The sequence below is a fragment of the Halyomorpha halys genome, unplaced genomic scaffold, assembly GCF_000696795.3.
Source record: "Halyomorpha halys isolate HHAL.00 unplaced genomic scaffold, Hhal_1.1 Scaffold58.1, whole genome shotgun sequence".
Taxonomy (NCBI): Eukaryota; Metazoa; Arthropoda; class Insecta; order Hemiptera; family Pentatomidae; genus Halyomorpha; species Halyomorpha halys.
The window spans coordinates 806263-826332 of NW_027110919.1; the positions used below are offsets into that span (position 1 = coordinate 806263).

Genomic DNA, 20070 nt, shown 5'->3' on the forward strand with positions numbered 1-20070 from the left:
GCAGTGATATGAAAGAAATACCCCTTAAATATCAGCTATCTTCATTGAGTAGAATAATGATATGTCTTTCTCTAAAGGTTTGTTTAAGCGATGCGAACTGATTGGCAGGATAGTCAGTTCGCATCTTAATAATATTGATCGTCAGTTAGGATTCAAAATTTTAGTGTTGTAATTTAACAATACGTTCATAATGCAAGAAGGAATTCATATTGTAGTTGATTTGTCAATCATATTTAGGAATGCTATGAAGAGAATGATAAAAGAAATCGTCGGAATTCATTAAGAGGTAGATGTTTACTTTAGGCACTCCAAAAAGTCGACAAACCATTATTACTTGACCAGAGTCTACGTCGATAACTTGAAGGTGCCCGAGTATTGACGACTCCTTATCTTAGGTTACCTGACTACATTAACCGCCTTTCAAGAGGTAAAATTTATGTCCCTGCAGGTTTGCTCCTTTCCCTATTTAGTTAATGTTTATTATATAAATACGGGACATTTTTCATATGCAATTCACTAACGGGGTATGAAGTGACTTCTAATTTATAAATGTCGATATTTGATGTTTAAAACCTACATTACTTACGGCTCCTTGTACTTTTTTGGACTATTTAACTCTACTATCTGACAATTAGTGCAGCCGATTCTCCTTACCATAAAGTACTCGCTCAGTGCCTTGAAAATATCCATTTTATTCGAAAAATATCCGCCACTTAACCCCCTACCGGAGAATCGTTGACTGTAACTGTAAGTTTGTACTGTTGCTAGTTTCTGATGTGATAATTAATTCATAGTACAAGTAATATCAGTGAAGCAATTGTCATGTAAACTATGACAGGTACATATATGTTCTGCCAGTGAACTATGGCAGTTTCCATTATTACGGTAGAAGTGTTAGCCACTGTCCAGGAGTAACTGTTTGATAGTTACAGGCCATGACAGCACTCACTGTAACGACTGGTTTACTGACCTGACAGTAATGCCGATCTAGGTCTGGTGTGATCTTTAATTACTATTTACTGTACTCAAGTAATGTCAATGGGCTAACAGTCGCACTAATGTTGAACTGTCAAATGTATTTGCCATAAATTTCTCAGACTGATGTTGGACCATAAACTAACATGGTCAAATCGCACTTGGGAGAAAAATGCTTTAAGAGGTTCAGGCTGTTAAAAGTATTAGCAAAAACTTCTTGGGGAGCTAATAGGAAGTTGATGCTCATATTCTAAACAAGTATAGTACGATCCAAGATAGACTACGGCTGTGAGATTTATTCTTCGGCTAAAACAAACTTTCTCTTATTCTTAGACTCCGTACACCATACTGGAATAAGACTTCCCACAGGTGCTTTCAGGTCGAGCCCAATAGAAAGTCCCTGTGCTGAGGCTTCTTTACCACCACTTATTTTTCGGAGGCAGGAACTCATGAACAGTTACAAAACCAAAATCAAACTCCAACCAACTAACCCTGCGTACCCCCATATATTTCACCCTTGTTGCATGATAAAATATGAAATGAATCCTTCACAGAACGCTCCATTAAGCATGAGACAGAGAGAAATCATAAGGGAGATTTATGGCATGCCTACAAACCAAGCTGATTCTATCTATAGATTGCCCCCTTGGAAATACCAGTCTTACAAAATAGATCTTAGAACTATGAAACGGCAGAACCACGACTCAAATAAAATTCAATTCTTAAAGAAAATACAAAAATATTCAAATCATGAAATAATTTACACTTACGGCTCCAAACAAAATGAATATTTTGGTTTTGCAATAATAATAAATGGGACACCCAAAAGATATAAATTACCCATATACTCAACAATATTTACAGCTGAACTTCAGGCGATTTCAATAGCACTTCATTTATCCATAGAAAGCGAATACTCAAACATACTCAAGGCATTAAGGCATTTTTAAGGAACAGAATCCGAAAAAGTTGGGATTCAATGTGGGCTGAGGTACCACTCGCCAATAAACTAAGAAATGTTAAAAAAACTCACAAAAGTGGACAAGTGCCATAAGGGGAAACAGAAAAGAAGAAGTGGTTGTTGCAAGAGTGAGAATAGGACATTCTGAATTAACACACCTCCACTTAATCACAAAAGAGGACCAACCTATATGCCAAACCTGTCAATCCCCGTTATCGATAAAGCATATAATTGAAGAATGCTCATCATTTCGCCAAGCCTTTGAAAATAAGGAAATTCCTTGTACAAGAGTATTTGCCCTTGAAGACTCAGCAGAATCCATAGACAAAATAATAAAATTTCAGAAAGAAACTCAACTAAAATATAAATCACCAATATCGACAAGTGTTAAAAGAAAACAGTCTATATTCATCTATCAAATCTCAAAGATAAGAAGATAATTAAAGTAAAAAGGGCGTAATAACCTAGATGGTGATCGCCCTGAATAAAAGTCTAATCTAATCTGTATCCCCTGTGTCAGTAAACTATCACAATATTTCAACCCTACCTAATGTTATGATGATAGGTGGGAAAACATTGTTTTTATCAGTTTTCCTGAAAACTTAAATTGCATCTACCCCGGGTCCTAAAAACAAATCCACCTTGGACCCAAAAAAAAAAATTAGCCCAAGAACTTTTAATTAAGGGATTGTTCAGCCATAATCTAATTCAAGTAAAAATATAATTTAAATGTCTACTTTATTATCGATTTTCTTCCCTTATTCTCTTATTCACACTTAAATCATATTTTTGCTACCAAAATTGCTCATCTTTATTTATTTCTTAATTTATAACATGATCTTATGATGCATATATCTTTATTGAACCTGTTAAAAGCCTAACTCCTTTAACCCTTTATTAATATTATTTCCTCCCAACTCTCTTATTGTAATTGATTTTCAATTTATCATAATCAAACTAATTCACAATATAGCAATTAAAATAGAATCAAATTTGTCAATTATGTGAAAGTTCAATTTCAATAAGTTCTTATGATGCATATGTTTTTATAAAACGTGTTAAAAGCCTCTCTCTTAGTCCATGTAAATGGTTAATTTTTTATAACAAAACTAATTTACAACTCACTAGTTATATCATATTTAAATTCTCGATTATTTGAAGGTTCTAACTGATCTTATAAGACAAAGAAAGACACACTCATAGAAAGGTGAAATTATTTTATCATAGTTAAAGTCAAACAAGAATATATTTTGAATAACAATATTTAATTGTTATTTTACTATTTCATATTTTATCTCCAGTTTATTAACCTATAAGAGTACAAAGGAATGAACATCTAATCAAGCATAATAAATACTAACTAATTTAAAACGCACATGAATAAATATGATTGGAGAATTATACTTCATTTTAACTCTAATCAATAAAACAAAAAAATATATACATAAATCGACAATTTAGAATGTTAAAATAATAGTTCAACTAGCAGTCTAAAGATAGCAGCACAAAACAAGAAATGTAGAAAATAGTAGTTCCAAAGAGCACCGTTAGAGGCAGCACTATCCAAACAGCCGTTTTTCCAGTCCAAATATAGCATAAAAATATTTTTTATAATAGTTTAAAAAACCGAATAAAGATAGCAGCACCAATCAAGAAACATATGAATGTTAGTTTTACTAACTGCCGCAAGAGGCCAGCACCATCCAAACCGCCATTTCCGAAGTCTAATAGGAAAATTTTTATTTTGTATTAGGATATTAGGAACTCACAGGAGCTAAATTGATCAGATCAGATAGTTAAGAGTTGTGTTGGAACATACTTGATTGGTTTTGTTCCAACACAATCCTAAAGTCAGACGGACTTGTTGAACTCCTGTGTGTTCCTAATATCCTAATACATAATAAAATTTCCCTGTGGACTTCAGAAATGGTTGTTTGGATGGTGCTGGCCTCTAGCGGTGGTTAATGAAACTACTATTTCTATCTTTCTTGATTGGTGCTGCTATCTTTATTCAGTTAGTCAAACTATTATTAAAAATATTTTCAAGCTGTAGTTGGAATCAGAAAACGGCTGTTTGGGTGGTGCTGGCCTCTAGCGCTGCTAATTGGAACTATTATTTTAACATACTAAATTGAAAGATCTGTTAGAAACTTCAAATAATTATAAATTTAATTATGATTAACGTAGTGAATTGTAAATTAGTTTTGTTATGAAAAATTAACCATTTAAATCTATTAAGAGAGTTAGCCTTTGAATGCGTTTCATGGTGACATATGCATCACAAGAAATTGTTAAAATTGAAATTTCATATAATAGATGAATTTGATTATGATTTAATTGGTACATTATGAATTAGTTTAGTTAGAATAAATTGAAAACTATTTAGATAAGAGAGTTAGCTCTAGACTCCTTTTGATTGTTTAGTCTTCCTTTAGGGGGAAAAATTCCTTGTTGAAGTAGTAGGCAATTCATTTTCAAATGGTTTGGAAATCGAACACCTCTGCCACTTTTCCAGTACCTTCCGCTTATTAAAGTGTAGGCTGGTCTAGTAATAATGGTTTGCCATCTTTTTGGAGGATCTAAAGTAAATATTTACCCTTAGTGAAAATGTTATGATGAAACAATTTAAAGAAAATTAAATACATGGACCAAGTAGTATGGTCTAAAACTTTCTCCAGTTCGTGGTCTGTCTGAGGTGCTGTGAAGTCCATAAATGACCAGAGCAGGTAGTTTATGATCAAACTACTTGAAGGAATGATTACATCATGATACTTATTTAGTAGAGAACTGAAAGTTTCTTCATATGATCCACTATCTCCTTCCAATATGAATGTTCTTGAATTTGTTGTATAATAGCTTTGTTGGTAGGATGCACAATTAACTAGTTATAGGCCAAAACAAAATCAAGAATCTAATTCCTTACTTTATTAAATTAATTAGATACTTAGTAATAGATTTAGAATTATTAGATATGTGTTGCTGGGTGAAATGTGGGGTAACAATAATTTTAATAATCATTCACAGATTTGTTTTAAGAACTGGACTTTATACATTGGAATTCTTTACTATTTTATCGTTTGTTAAAAAGAAAATAATTAAGTGCATTTGTATAACTCTAGTGGCTAGGATATGCCTTTAGACCCACTAGATATCCCAGGGATAGCTGATAAATCAGTAAATAGGCTTCAGGTGCTAAACTGGTTGAACTGACATATCAGTATGTAGGCCAGCAGTTCCTTAACTTTTTCAAACACAATGGGACCATTTTAAGCTAAACAAATTTTGTGGCACCCTTGTTGGGCTAAAACAATTTTGTAGCACCCTTCTTCAGTGAAAAAAAAAGTAAATGGAATATGGTCCAGGTGCGGTCAAATTAAACTCGAATAGTAATATTTTGTACTATTTGAGTTTAATTTGACCATACCCGGTCCATATTCCATTTATTAATACATACGGTCGATCAGCAATCTTCCAAAAAAATAAGTAAGGGTAAGAATACTTCTTTAATAATAATTGTCAAAAATGAAAGAAACGTGAACTTAAAATTTTATTGACAACTTGTCACATCATAACTTCAAAGGTTGCTTAGTCTTAATGAATTACTTATTCAAGCTGTAATTTTATGGTGCCATCACAAAAATATAATCAATAGGAAATGATGTGTAAATGAAAACAATATTAAATTCTATATTCTAAGATCATCTAAAATTTATAGGATAGGGTCAGTTTTATAATAGAAATTAAAATATAAAATCCATTTTGAAGCTTCGGTTTTATTAACAGCTAAATTAAATATGTCAAATAATGAAGTTTATATAAAAACAATTCTTGTAATCGAAGGATTCCAATTAATAATAATAAAAATATTAAATTATATCTATTCTTCAAGTTTGTGTATAAATAATATACTTTATTTTAAATCATATCCCTTCAAATTACTATAAAAGATAATTCAATAATTTTTTTAAATAAACATATGTATAGTATTTCTATAGTACATATAAATAATATTCTCTTTTACTAAAATATAGTAACAAAAAACATGATTTTTACAAATACAATTGATATCTCTGGAAATGAAAATAAAAAATAAAATAATTTTCTATAATCAAAGTATTCTCTGATTATATATATGTTAAACAAAAATCATATAAAACAATATATACATCATATAATTAAAAGTTGAAGCATTACGCAGCTTCATCAAAAAATGAAAGAACTTGGTAACGGTAAGAGAGATCTGTACACAAATCAATACTGTTACTGGAGCCAGCCAAACTAAGCACCTGGAAAAATATGGAATAATTATTAGCCATCATTCATCTGATCTTACAAAATAGTTTTGGTTATTGTCCAGTGAGACCATTTACAATACATAATATTGTTTAAAAAATATCAAACTACATAAAATATTTCTTATTAGAGCATCAATAAACACAGTTTCTTTAAGGACAGGACAATACAACAAAATTTCTACTTATGATACAAAAAAAAACTTAGAAACCATTTACCAAATATAATTCCTTCTACAAATATTGAAAAAAAAAAAAACCCGATGGTATAGTTCATCAGCTCAATATTAATTTCAAAAGGACTTACCATTTAATTAGCCACAGAAGTTTTATGATATTTCGATATTATCAATTAGACAATCTGGACTATATTTAAAAAAACAAAAAACAATTCTCTAACAAATTTTTTTTAATTTAGCCCTTGAAAATATCATTAAATTTGAAAGGTAATCCATATCAGAAAATGTAAATGGCTCTAAAATAACTGATGTATGCTTTGGTATTTTAATGATTTGATATAATTAGGTGAAGATGTAGAAACTCCACATAATATTAATGGATGCAAGTAAAAAATTAAGACAAAACGAATATGAATAAAAGAAAAAGAGAGTGAAGAAGGCCAATAGTGGATTTTAATAAATGAATACACAGAGAAAAGATAACTGAGGTTTACAATATCTGAAATCATAATTGAAAATATAATAAAAGGAGGAAATATTTATTTATTTTTTCATGAAACTGTCAGTTTAATCCAACTTACTAGAAGCGACCTTAAAGCAGAAATTAACAAGTCTATTATAACTAATAGTTTAATTTTTATGGATGTAAATGTGGCCTCTTACATTAAGGGACAAACAAAAACTTTACAGTACTTTACTATGAAACAGACCCCAGAAGGTTAAGGTTCTTCTTTTATACAGTTCAGATTGTAATAGATTAGACTTAAGCAAGGTTCATTGAAGGGAAGTAAAGGAGGTAATCCTTCAGGGAATTTCCATATAACGGTCAATTAGTATTATTGAAGGAAATTTTAATGCCATATTTAAATTGTTTTCTTTAGTGAAAGAGATTAGACATATCTTCAATCTCCACAAACAGCGTTTAATTACAAAAATTAATGCTAATCCTAGTTAAATAATTCAAATTATTATTATTGGCACAACAGATCGTGGACGTTCAAGACCTGGAGTGATGTACTAAGGAAATACATCACGCGTATCTTGACATAGTTTTCATAGGGGTGGTCCGTCACTCCTATGCCTATTTTTGTGAGAGCCACCCATTGGCTAATGGGCCTCACAAATGCCCGGGTGGAGGGGGGAAGGAGAGGCTGTGAGTGAGTATTATATAATTATAAGCTTGAAAAAATCCTGGATAGGGCTGGGGACTCGAACTCACAACCTTTAGGTTGGCAGGCAGGCGTGTTACCACGCTGCTACCGTGACCTCAAACAATTGAAATTAGTTCATTTTATAATGAAAATATAAATAGGATTCTTAATAGATAAGTTTTTATTGAGGAAATAGATACAGTTGGAAGCATTATCTGGTAAATAAAATCTAAAATAAAAACTAACAAAACATACCTCAATTGGCTTCTCAATATAAACTGCAGAATATATAGTAGACGATGACGTTTCAATCTTTGAGAGTACCTGAGATTTGAGAGGAAACACAAATAAAATAATTATAATCTTAAACATTCACATTTAATTATTGATACTTAGTTCATACATTCACACAACTATTGTGAATGAATGAACTATAATGACTTTCTAAATTTAAGACTCAAAATCTAATTGGCATGAATCAAGCAAATAAAATTTTTGTATAGGTAAATTTGTATCCATAGATGTGGGAGGCAACTGAACATTACTTCACAGATTAAAATCTTCAGAACAAAAAATTGATACATAGAAAATTATAGTAATAAAAAAAGACTATATTTAACTAATAGAAGCTCACAACAATCATCTATATACATAAAAGTAAAATATGTAAAAGAGAAACGTTCTTAGATCTGTAGTTATAGAGATAGATAGTTGTACCTCTCCTTTTAAATCAAATCGATAAAAGAAATCATCATTTCCGCCAATCATCACTGAATCCTCATGAAGTTTGGTAACATGAATTCCAGCATCATGAGTCTCAGAAAAAGCAGCAGAAAGTTCTAAACTTCTCATATCCCATAGGCCTGCCCTAGACCCTCCACCACATATCTAACAAATGTAAATAAAAAAAATTTAAATTAGTCTGGTTCAATAGAAATAATTAAATTATAAACTATTTCAAATCAGTGATGTAATAAAGTTGATGTCTGCACTATATGGAACCAACAAGAACAGTACTATAAAGTAAATATATATTTACTAGATGGGTAGAATTATAAGAATACAAAACATACTAATAGAAGCTGATATACTAAAGATTGATACAAAATTAATAGCAGCCAAATGACTTCTTACTAAATTAAAACAGATGCAATGAAAATCATTAGTATAAATATTAAAATTAATTAGATATACATTCATATAACTACATATAATTTTTAGTAGCCATTGCTGCCTACATTTATTTATGAAGAAGAAATATAGTTGAACTTTGTTTTCCTCCCAAGAAAAATATGCTTGGCAGATGTTTTAATCAGATGGTTATAAAATTATTATTGCTTGTAAATTAATCTCCCTGATATTAGTAATAATACTTAAATATGGGTCATCCTAACAGAAAGGAACAGAAGTGATGTTGAGACCATTTGTGAAAAGTAAAAATTTTCTTTTTTTTAATGAAATATTTCTTTCCAAAAGAAAATTGGTTAAATCCATCGATATTTCACAGTCCTGTTCATTCCAGGTACAATTTTTTCAACTCAAGATTTTGCAGAAGGTCTTTAATGAGAGCAGATATTTTAGAAAAACTTGTTTTTCATCATAGTATAGCCAATTTCGAATCTAAATGATAATGGCAATCCTTGATTTGAAATGTTAAAATTGAGAGTATGATGGCCAATTGAAGATAAATTATAGAATCAATAAAATAACAAATGATTTTGGCTTGTTCTCAATTTTTACAGAAATAAATTATGTTCCTACATCTGCTTTTGCGGTATAGAGTTATGTCAAAAAAATTTTTAAGAAAAATAGGATTAAAAAATTTGGACTGTAGTAGTCAGTTATTTTCATAAAGTGCTTTACTGTAAAAAAAAACATTTTTTTATCTCAGACTAAGCTAGTAGACTTAACTATCTTCACAATGCACACACATTTTTTAATTGTTTAATACATTAATGTTAATAAAATATTTGATGAAAATAATTTTCTATGTCCTAATTGGAAAAGCAGGAACGATAAGTCACTCAATTGGGTAATAAAAAAATCAAACATATGAAATATTGTTGTATACTCTTATTTAACTCGAAATGGTTTAATGTTCAGCCTAATACCTACCCAGAGAAATAAAGGCCAGTAGCATGATCCTATCTTAACCCCTCCAATATCAGAAATATTCAGAAAAGGGATAAAAAAAATCCCACCTTAGCTTTTCCTAATTTTTTTTTTCATAAATAAATATTAGTTCTTTAGTAATCCTTCTAAATTTGTTTGATTACTTTTACATTTCTAAAAATTTAAACTCAAAACTCAAAAGGGGCCTTTGTTTGAGAAACACTCATATACAAATAATCCAAAACATTTAAACATACTTACAAGCCAATTACTATTGACATCAACATCACCAATCCATTTTCCCAAATGTGGTCTCGCTAAACTATGCTCAGAAGCTGGTTCAACCATCGCAGTTAGAGCATACTGACGAAGATCCCATAGGCGTGCGGTACCATCTTCACTTCCAGACACCATCTGCCAGTCACTAAAGCAATTTATTTAAAGTAATTACATAATAAATACAATAAAAAAAAAATTAAAAAGCCATAAAACTATTCAATATGAGCCAATGTTTCACCCCATGTTGCAGGGCTAAACAAGATACAAAAACTTATAAGAGGTAAAGATAAATGAACAATGTAAATTAAAAATTAAAAAGAGAAGTACACTGAAACATAAAATTAAATAAGAATAACAAAAGGTATTTGACAATCAATGAAAATGAAAATAACAGATAAAAAGAATATGAAATACAGTAAACACTAAAATAAAAAGGGAATAAGAGTAAAATCAAGAATAACGGAAGATAATGAACAAGATAGGAAACGTACCTGCTTGAAGGAATAGAATCTATTAAATAAGAGAAAAGGTAGGAAATTTTGTTGTGGGACTTTAGGCTAAGAAATAGGGTAGGAATAGTGGATTTATAAGTACATTGCCAGAAAGAATGGGGATATATAGAAGGGAACTATACTGAGTTGAGGACAGGAAGAAATGAAGTTATAGGGTTAACATAAGAATCTAAGAATGTTTGTCGCATTAGGTGAGATATTGTTGTTAAGTATGTTAACTGTCTTTTAATACATTGTATATTGGTCTGATGATATTGAGAGTCAGAAAGAGAAAAGGATCGATGGATAAGGTTAGCAACATTTATTTTTAGGTGATAAACATGTTGGGAAAAATAGCTCTGCCAGAAAAGGGAGGTTTGGTATAAGTGGATAGAGAGCCATCAGGTAATAAAAAAATCAGTAAATAGCAATACATGAGAAATATAAATATAGGGATTATTCAAAGAATTAGTTTAAGCATTGCTAACATTGCAGCTCAAGCTGTAAAAAGTACATTAACGTACTTACCAGTGCCTAATACTATGAAGGTAATCATTATGACCCTCAAATGTCCTCACGAGTTTACCATCTTCCAAACTAAAAACATATATTTTATTGTCTCCACAACCAGCATACAGATATTTAACTTGGTCATCTTCGGTGACAAAAAGAGAATTGACATCAATCTGATCAAACCGCTTCCTGTACATAAAAAAATACATATAATAATCTTAATGCTTTTACATGATACAAAAGTTTTATTTTTATTGAAAAAACGACTGAAACTTAAAATAGAAATCAATACATCTTTGCCCATGAACATCAAATAAAATTTATTCCTTTTTATAATAATATAAGTGTTTTGAGAACATTTAGAACATATTGTTAATGTTTAATGATGATCAACTTCTCAAACTTTAACCATTCAAACATTTTTAAATCAAATAGCATTTATGTTTTATAGGCAGATTGGATGATTATTAGTTGACCGTATGTAATAGATTAAAGGAAGATAACTGATTGACCACCACATCTTCCATCCAATTTAAACAGTTACGATTTCAAACTTCTTCAAATATTTTAAACTATGCATTTAATAAATGCTCTATAATACCTGTAAAATGATTTACAGGATTTTTAAAAAGTGAATGCAAAGTTATTGACAGATTAAGAACTAAGTATAATTAAAAATTCAAAAAGATATTATCAAAACTCATTGGATTGAACAGAATTTTCATCAGCAGTCACGCAATATAAGTCGGCAAGTTGAAAAATAGACTCCTTTACAAGGTCCAGGAAGCTGTGGGAGACAATTACAGAACATATAATTCATTTGGCCATTTCTGACACAAAGTAAACTTTTATTGTAACTGCCCACATAGACAGATGTTGGCAGTGATAGTAGACTACTGCGTATTCCATTTACACTGCTCAATAATCTAGGTATGGCATCATCTCCCCACTGCTCTGTCAAAACTGCTCCTGAACCATTCCGATGGTTCTAGGTTATATAATTATGTTGAGGAATAGTTTTGAGAATAAAGATCACTTTGCGACAGTTTCTATGTTGTTGTTTTTTTTAATATGTCAGACAAAATTACATGAAAAATAGTAGATAGTTTACCAAACTGTTCACGTCAAATGATGATCAAGCTCAAACAATGAAAAATTATTATTTGTATTTATGAATCGCAAATAAATCACATAAAGCTAAAACATTAAATATTGTGATTTAATTGAATTAAATCTCTGATCTTTTTACTTCAAGTACATTAATTAAACTAATATAAATTCAAAAATGGAATTTTTCACATTCATTACTCAAACATGGTGATGGCATATGCAACTCTGTAATTAAAAAAAAAAACTTTCTTAGCAAATTAGTGATTAAAATTCCATAAACATTCTGAGTGTATTTCTGTCCTTATGATACACATGAAAACAATTAATTTAAACCCAGCATTCTGGTTTACAATACCTTGAACTAGTAACAATTTTACCAGAAAATGTGAAATGAGTCATAAAATAATAATTATATATCTTATATTAAACATTGTAACAACCTCTCGAGGAATGAATAGCTCATAAACACTTTACGCATTAAGCTTGAGAATAAAGTTTTTAACAAAGAAGTTAGGTAACCAATAGAGAAGACTGTTGTACCTGGATCACCCTCTTCCTAGAATCACCCTTCAGTTCTGCTATTTAGGAGAAAGAATGGTACTTAGACAAAGTTAACTCTACAGAGTGCAAGCTCACAGAAAGTGATCGTCCATGTTCTATTAATTTTGAGTAAATATGATAAATAGGAACAAAATGTTTTATCTCAAAAAGCAACAACTTTATAGTTAATTTTTTAACAACATGATGACTGTCTTTTTTTATTTAATCCACATGTTACCTGTGTTACAGTTTATCTGTGAGTAATTTACTAGGATTAATCAACAATGTTGAGGAGGTTCAAATTTAAAAAATCGTGACATGAACTTTGGATCAAAACTTCCTTTATTCAACTATCATGGGTCTATAATGTTACAATTACTTATTTATTTGTTATAGATCAATATGCCATGAAGCAAAAATAGGGGAAAAAGAAATCCTATTGGCCCTGAATGAATGAAAAAAGCAGTGAATCCCTGTTAAAAGCTGTTACTAAATCCCCAGAAAAGTTGATATCTATAAGAAAAGCTTGTGGATGTTATAAATATAAAATGTAGAACGAAGATGTGACTGACCTCATCACAGTGTAAAATCTACAAAAGTTGTTACATCTTGAGACAGTAAACTGGCTAGTAATGTGACATAATCAAAGCGTAGAGATCGAATCAAAGAATCAACTTGCCACTTGTGTCCATGCTTTAGAAAATCACATTTGATCAAATGATAGGGTTTTCTAGAGAGAATTATACTTTAATGATTCAATGTACACCAGGGCGTGACCCATGGTACATTATATTCCCTAACTATTACATACATATCAATAGAATATAATCATTTATCTTTGTCTCTAAATAATATATTTTGATATTCTCAAAAAATACAGTGTGTATGAATAATAGGTCTATCAGAAGAGACTCTTTCCACTGCTATATTAAAAAATATATATACACGTAAATTGCGATCCAAGGTACAACCTTTAATAAAAGTCCATAAATGTTTAAGGTGGAATAACAATCAAGTTCATGGGTAGGTTTACTGAACATTAATTATCACTTCATCCATAATGTGTCAAATGTTTTAAAGATATTTTTCCACTTCTCACAATAGAATAAGATAAAAAATATTCTAAATAAGAGTTGCTTTGTGCTTGTCAAAACAAACTATCGAAGTCACAAATAAATCATAACAATTCAATACCATTCTAAGGCTACAAAGTAATATATTGTCACAAATTATCCGTTTCAGAAAATTGTTGAAGTACAATACTTATAAAAAAATATTAACAAACATAAACTCAAACAGTCGCATAACTGAATATAGTATTTGTACTTACAGGGGTGAAGGTAAGTTGATTTTCCATTGTAACTGAGGCTTTCCTTCTTTAAGAGAATCCCACTCCCATCCATATATAACACCAACAGTTCCTGTGATGCAAAATCTATTTGTTGACACCATACTGCATATCTGTTCATGGTTAGGAGAAGTAAATGAACAACTCGGTGATTTATTCGGGTTGTTCTCTGATTTGTTAAGAACATTAGTCAAACTATAACAAATAGAAATTTAATAATTAGATGTGATGATCCATAACCATGAAAATCAGTAATCATAAAGACTTACTTATAGACAACAATATTCCCATAGTTGTTTCCACAAACTAAATAATTGCCACATGGGGAAAAAGTTTGGGATAAAACACAATTATAAGGAGTCTTGTCAACCATTTTAGAATGTTAGGTTACTTCCATCAACAAAAACATACAGCACATAACGCTCCATTAAGTTTGTTTACGTATCATGTCCATGTGATCACCTGCCATAGAAGGAAAACCAGATCTTAGTTACATTATGAAATATAAAAACTTCATTTGTCCTCGGCAAAGAGGGAAGGAAGTCAACATAATTAATATCATTTGATACAATGGAAATTGAAATAATTTTCAGCTCAAATAAACAAATCTTGTATTTTGGCGGGAAACTTACGAAATGAGCGGGTTATTTGACATTTTTAAGTCAAGTCCTTTTTTTTTTTTCATTCGTTTTATCTTTCATTATCGAGTTATTAAGAAATTTAATTTTATCAAAAAAACAGGCTTTTAGTCGGTATAATGTGTGATGAACTAAAATTAAATTTAATTATCATGAAATTATTATTAAAATATATTTTATTTTTATAGAGTAATGTTTTTTAAAATAATACCCGTTTTACTTTTTAAAAGGTAAGAAAAAAAATATATTTCTTCACTGTAATTAATATTTTCAATAAATGGAATAACTCAAAACACTCTTTATATAAATTGAAAGTGGCTGTTCAGTTGCTGGGTTAATTTGCACAATATACTTACCATTGTTTCAAAGATTTTAATGCTAATAGTTTCTTAAATATTGTTTTTTATAAACTAATATTTTTTTTAATATAAAAAATTTTGTGAATTTATTTTGGTAAATATGGAAATTGCTACTCTTACGAACACAATAATTTAAAACTGCATTATAGTGCAGCTTCGATCTGATTACTATAAGACATCGTTACGTCTAATAGTTTTAGGAAATAAATTCACATAATCTTGATTTTTCATTATTTTGAAAAACTATTCCTGATTTAAATTTTGTTTTCTTGAGTAAAATAAACTTCCGGTGGCTTGTATTTGAATTAGTTACCTGTATCTACTTTACAGGGACATTTAATGTACCTGTTATAAAATTTAAATAATGCAACAGTACCAGGTGGAACTTAGAAGTGAATTTATCGAAATCCAAACTAATTATCACTAAAAGAGATCGTTTAGGTTCCAGTGAGCGTTGGACTTATAGTGGACAATCAATTGAAACTGTGATCTCGTATAAATATCTAGAAATTCCCTTCACTTCACGACTGTTCTTTACTGAACATTCTAAGTAGAAGTTATCAACAGCTAAAATTTCACTAAATACGATACGGCCCAACTCTGTTCTCAATGACAAGATACCATTATTTTAAAAATTAACTGTTCAACTCTGTTCGACGTTCAATTCTCTGTTATAATGCAAAATCTGATTCTGTATTCGAGAAATGATCATCCAACAAAGCAATAAATTCATAATAGGCAATATACTCCGGAATTCTCGGAACGGCTAAATTTGAAAATAATTATTATGTTAAGTGTGGGGTTTCCAATCTTCTGAAGTGATAGAGAGTTTTAAAAGTTTTTTTCTTAAAAAATATTTACGCTTTCTCTATCTACTCCTAACTATATGATTCATTTAGACTTCCGCAGACCCTTCACTGTTGTTAACTTTTGAAATTGCAATTTAAATGTATTAATAAAATTCTTAGTTACCATGACTCTTCTGAAATTAGTTTCATCTGAAGTTTTCAGCAAAGGTAATTTGTGGTTCACACAGTGGGATTCTTTGGCTAGTTTGTATTCTACAGAGTTCATTTTTTTCTGAAAATATTATTTGAGATGGATTGCTTTTATGTAAACCCAAGTTACAATTTATGAGGTGTAATAGTTCTCTGCCAAAGCGTCTTTTCAATCAACTCTAGTAAAGCCTGCTATAAGTACTGTCAACTATCACTCAAATCCTAATAATACAATACACCTACGACAGCAAACGTCATAACTTACACTACTAGGGGTATTCATAATCTTTAGTTTAACATGTTAAAGCGTGTCAAATGGAAAAACTTTTGCTAATTATAGAAATATTTCCTTCATTTGCCATGTTAAAACGATTTAACATGGTTGTGAGTCTGTTACTAGGCAAAATGGAGAATGACGTAATGCAACAGACCAGCTGAGCTCGTCACCATTTTGTTTATTCTCGTATTAGGTTACTTGCTCGTAGTTTGTATTTTGATTGAGTTAAATGTTTTAATAACTAATAAAGCAATGGATGACAATAATAATAATGTAATGACAGTTGTCAATTAGCTCATCTCGATTCTCTTCCTCACAAGTTAGAAGATCAACAAGGTACTCAGTAGCCAAACTGTCACACAATTTCCACTTTTCACTCAATTTAGACATGTTGTAATAAATGAGATAAATCTTAGAAGTAAATAATTACATGAAGTTTTGGAAGAAAAGGTTATAAAATAAGTTGCTCAAAAAATCTGCTAGGAGCTCTTATGCATTTAACATTTAACATGACTTTAAATAGGGCTGCTCACAATCCCATACTAAAAAAAAAATATTTTTTTATTTTTTGCTTAATGTGTTCCAAAGATAGTGTAGTTTCAAATGGCACATCTTCATTTATACTTTTACTTCAATTATACTTTTCCATCGAAGAATAAATGTACCAGTATTAAACAGCACTCAATATTTCTTGAACATACTGGCATATGTTTAGTTTAGTTGTTTGATTATTTTCAAAAAGTTTTTTTCGAATCGTTTTCTTGAATATGGACACATTTTTCTTTACAAGTTGGAAACAGTTTTTTGTGTAAACAGTGAAATATTTGGACCTGATAGTTCTGAACTTTAAAGTTTTGATTCGAAATTAACGAACGTACTTATTTTGTACAGCAGGAACAAATGAGATTGATATTCGTGTGCTAAGATTCATATAAAACAAATTAAACGTAACAAATGACGTAATTGATTTGATTTTTCATATTGATGCTTATGCTGGCAAACAAAAAAATCAATTTAAGATAAATCTTTATCATTACGCGACATGTAAATTTCTCAAATCAATTCATAGTTCTATGAAAACTCATATCATAGGAAAAACTTAAGAAGTAAAACCTAATTTTATTACTTCCCTGCGTGGTAAAACAATTATGAATATCAAACAGCCTATTCTACAAATTTTCTTCGGTCAAAAAACATATTTTTTTCTTAAATAAATAACAAATCCCCCGAAATTTCACTATTCATTCTATGACAGCCTGGAACATTTTGTGTTTGAATAAATTACACCAATTATACCCTTAGACAAATCCATGCCGATACTCCACAAGGTTCAGTCCATTCTCCCATTCTGTTTAAGTTCTATGTTCACGACATCATCCAGTCCACCCATATCTCCATAGCAGTGTTCTCTCAACATGATGACATAATCACAGCTATAAATACTATGCAAAGTCACCTTAATGGACAGAACAGTACTAGCAGTAGAATAGAACAGTACTTCAATAAATTGATAATTAGTCTGAACATTGAAAAATTTACTTCAAAAGTTTTCACTCTCAGGCGCCTACCAGAACTGATCCTCAAAGGTAAAAATTTAAAATGGAATCCTTGTAGTGAAACAACAGTAAGATACCTGGGAATTCATCTCGATCGCCGCCTTACCTGGACTCACCATGTCAATATAAAATTAACTCAAACCTACGTAAGGTTAGCAATGCTATATCCTATTCTAAATAGAAGATCCAAATTAAAACTAGAAACAAATATTTTTATTTTTAAAACAATTCTCAGGCCAGTGCTAATGTATGGCTGTGAAGTCCTGGGAGTGGTATCCTTTACCAAAAGGAAAAAATTACAATATTTTCAAAATGAAGTCGTAAGAATTGCAGTAGTTTGTTAGAGGATGCTCCATGGTTTGTAAGAGACAGCCAATTGCATCGGGAATTACAAATAGAGTCAATAGAGGATTACATCAAAAAAAGGTTCATCAAGTTCCACTCCCAGTTACCTACTGTTAAAGGAGCAGTGACCTACAACTTGGGAAACCCAACCACAACCCGAAGGCTGAAGCCCAGGCTGCTACAGGATATCCTGTTTTAAGTTCTGTTATTGTCATTCTAAAATTTTAATTTTTTTTCTCTTCTTTTTCTTAAATTAACTTCTTTTTTTCCATTAGAAGTCAATTATTTATTTTGTTAAATCCATAAATGTCATTATTTTTATTATTAATTTTACTTTTATCTTTTATTAAGATAAATCTTGTTCACGATCATAGTTCTTCCCCTTAATATATACTATATACATAATAAGCCAAAGGAAAATAGTTAGGTCAAGACATGCATTTCAGAATTTCTCCGTAAGCCTCCTGTTTTAAAGTTGAGTCTGAATTTCAATTTTTGGTTTTACTTTGTCGCAAAAATCAGTTCCATACATGGATTTTTTAAAATAAGCTCTTATAAACTTTATTACCTCCAATATGTACTTACCAGAGAAACTTTGATAATGGTGAACAAAGCAATATTTGAACCGATATATCGATATGGGATCGAAAGTTATGGTGCCAGTGCTGAGAGTCATTTATCAAAATAAATCTCCAAAATCCAACATGATAAACAATAATGCACCACAATAATAAAACAGAAAATCATAAAATCGTTGGTACTTTACCACCTAAACTATTTTATTTTTATAGAATTATCTTAAAATTTAGGAATATTAATTTATTTAGAAAAGAAATAATATATTTAAAAAATGTTAGAAAAAAAAATTTAATTTATCCAACCACCCTATAATAATAAATTTAGTAAACCATACGGTACCATATCTGTTCAATCGCTTACCAGAAGAACTAATGGTTATATCAACCATAAAAAAAAAATAAATGAATAAATAAAAACAATATATTTACCTGGGTACCTTTTAAGTTCTATGATTCCCAAAAATTGACTTTTGATTTACCAAATATCTGCTTGTATTTTTTCTTGACTCCACATAACTTATTTATTATATTACAAATAGAATTAGCAATGTAAGTGTGCCCTTAGTAATAGATATTATTGAATCCTCATTTTTATCATATTCCGTATCATCTTGTTTTGTACTATAATAATTATATTAATGAGGTGAAAATAGTTGACCGTAGATATATGAGAGCAGAAGATGGTCGAAGGGTGCGGTCAGCAGAAAAAACACAAATAATATTTATTTGTGCCGACGTTTCGACCTAATTTTCAGGTCTTCATCAGGGCTATAAAAACGAAAAAACAACAACCATCGTAGATTGATAATCATATGATCGATATAATCATATGATAAAATGATAATCAGTAGTAGATGATTATCAATCTACTACTTTCTTTGTCCATAGTTTTTAATCAACTAGTTTATATTTTCATTTGATTGTTATGTATGTTTCCAAATTAGTTAGTATATTATTTGTTTTATATTACTTTTTTTTTCACTCTCTGAATGATGGTTGTTGTCTTTTTGTTTTTATAGCCTTGATGAAGACCTGAAAATTAGGTAGAAACGTCGGCACAAATAAATAATTCTTTTGTTTATTTGTGTTTTTTTCTGCTGACCGCACCCCCCGATCATCTTCTCCTCTTTTTATTATATTAATGCACTAACTGAAAATTTGTAGCTTTTTCATACATTTTGTTTAATAATTATTATTTTATTTTTATTTTTAACTTTATTTTCATTTTAGTTGTTGTTAATTAAATTATTAGCTGTATTACTTGAGATCAATTCATATCGTACTTAGTACTTTGTATCTAGCTTAAAAATTGTATAGCCTACTCAATGCCCTAATAGTCTAAAACTTAATATTTACATTTCACTTATA

The 20070-nt window shown here is 30.0% G+C and overlaps 1 protein-coding gene across 1 annotated transcript; it reads right to left on the reverse strand.

Moving 5' to 3' along the window:
• Positions 1-5815: 5815 nt before the first annotated feature.
• Positions 5816-14713, reverse strand: thoc6 (THO complex 6). Its single transcript, XM_014438500.3, has 8 exons — positions 14584-14713; positions 14221-14413; positions 13934-14146; positions 10969-11142; positions 9932-10094; positions 8276-8446; positions 7814-7882; positions 5816-6222 (listed from the first exon to the last, which is right to left on the reverse strand). Exons 2-8 carry the CDS (start codon positions 14322-14324, stop codon positions 6127-6129), a joined length of 990 nt encoding a protein of 329 aa, XP_014293986.1. The 5' UTR covers positions 14325-14413; positions 14584-14713; the 3' UTR covers positions 5816-6126.
• Between the last annotated feature and the right edge of the window lie 5357 nt (positions 14714-20070).

What these genes read in the sequence shown, in the direction of transcription:
- thoc6 (XM_014438500.3), bottom strand. Translation starts at nt 14,324, where the DNA reads ATGGTTGACAAGACTCCTTATAATTGTGTTTTATCCCAAACTTTTTCC. An exon ending in ATGTCAATAGTAATTGGCTT is followed by an intron (nt 8,447 to 9,931) that starts GTAAGTATGTTT and finishes TACATTTGTTAG; the next exon opens with ATATGTGGTGGAGGGTCTAG. An exon ending in GATTTGATTTAAAAGGAGAG is followed by an intron (nt 7,883 to 8,275) that starts GTACAACTATCT and finishes CTCAAATCTCAG; the next exon opens with GTACTCTCAAAGATTGAAAC.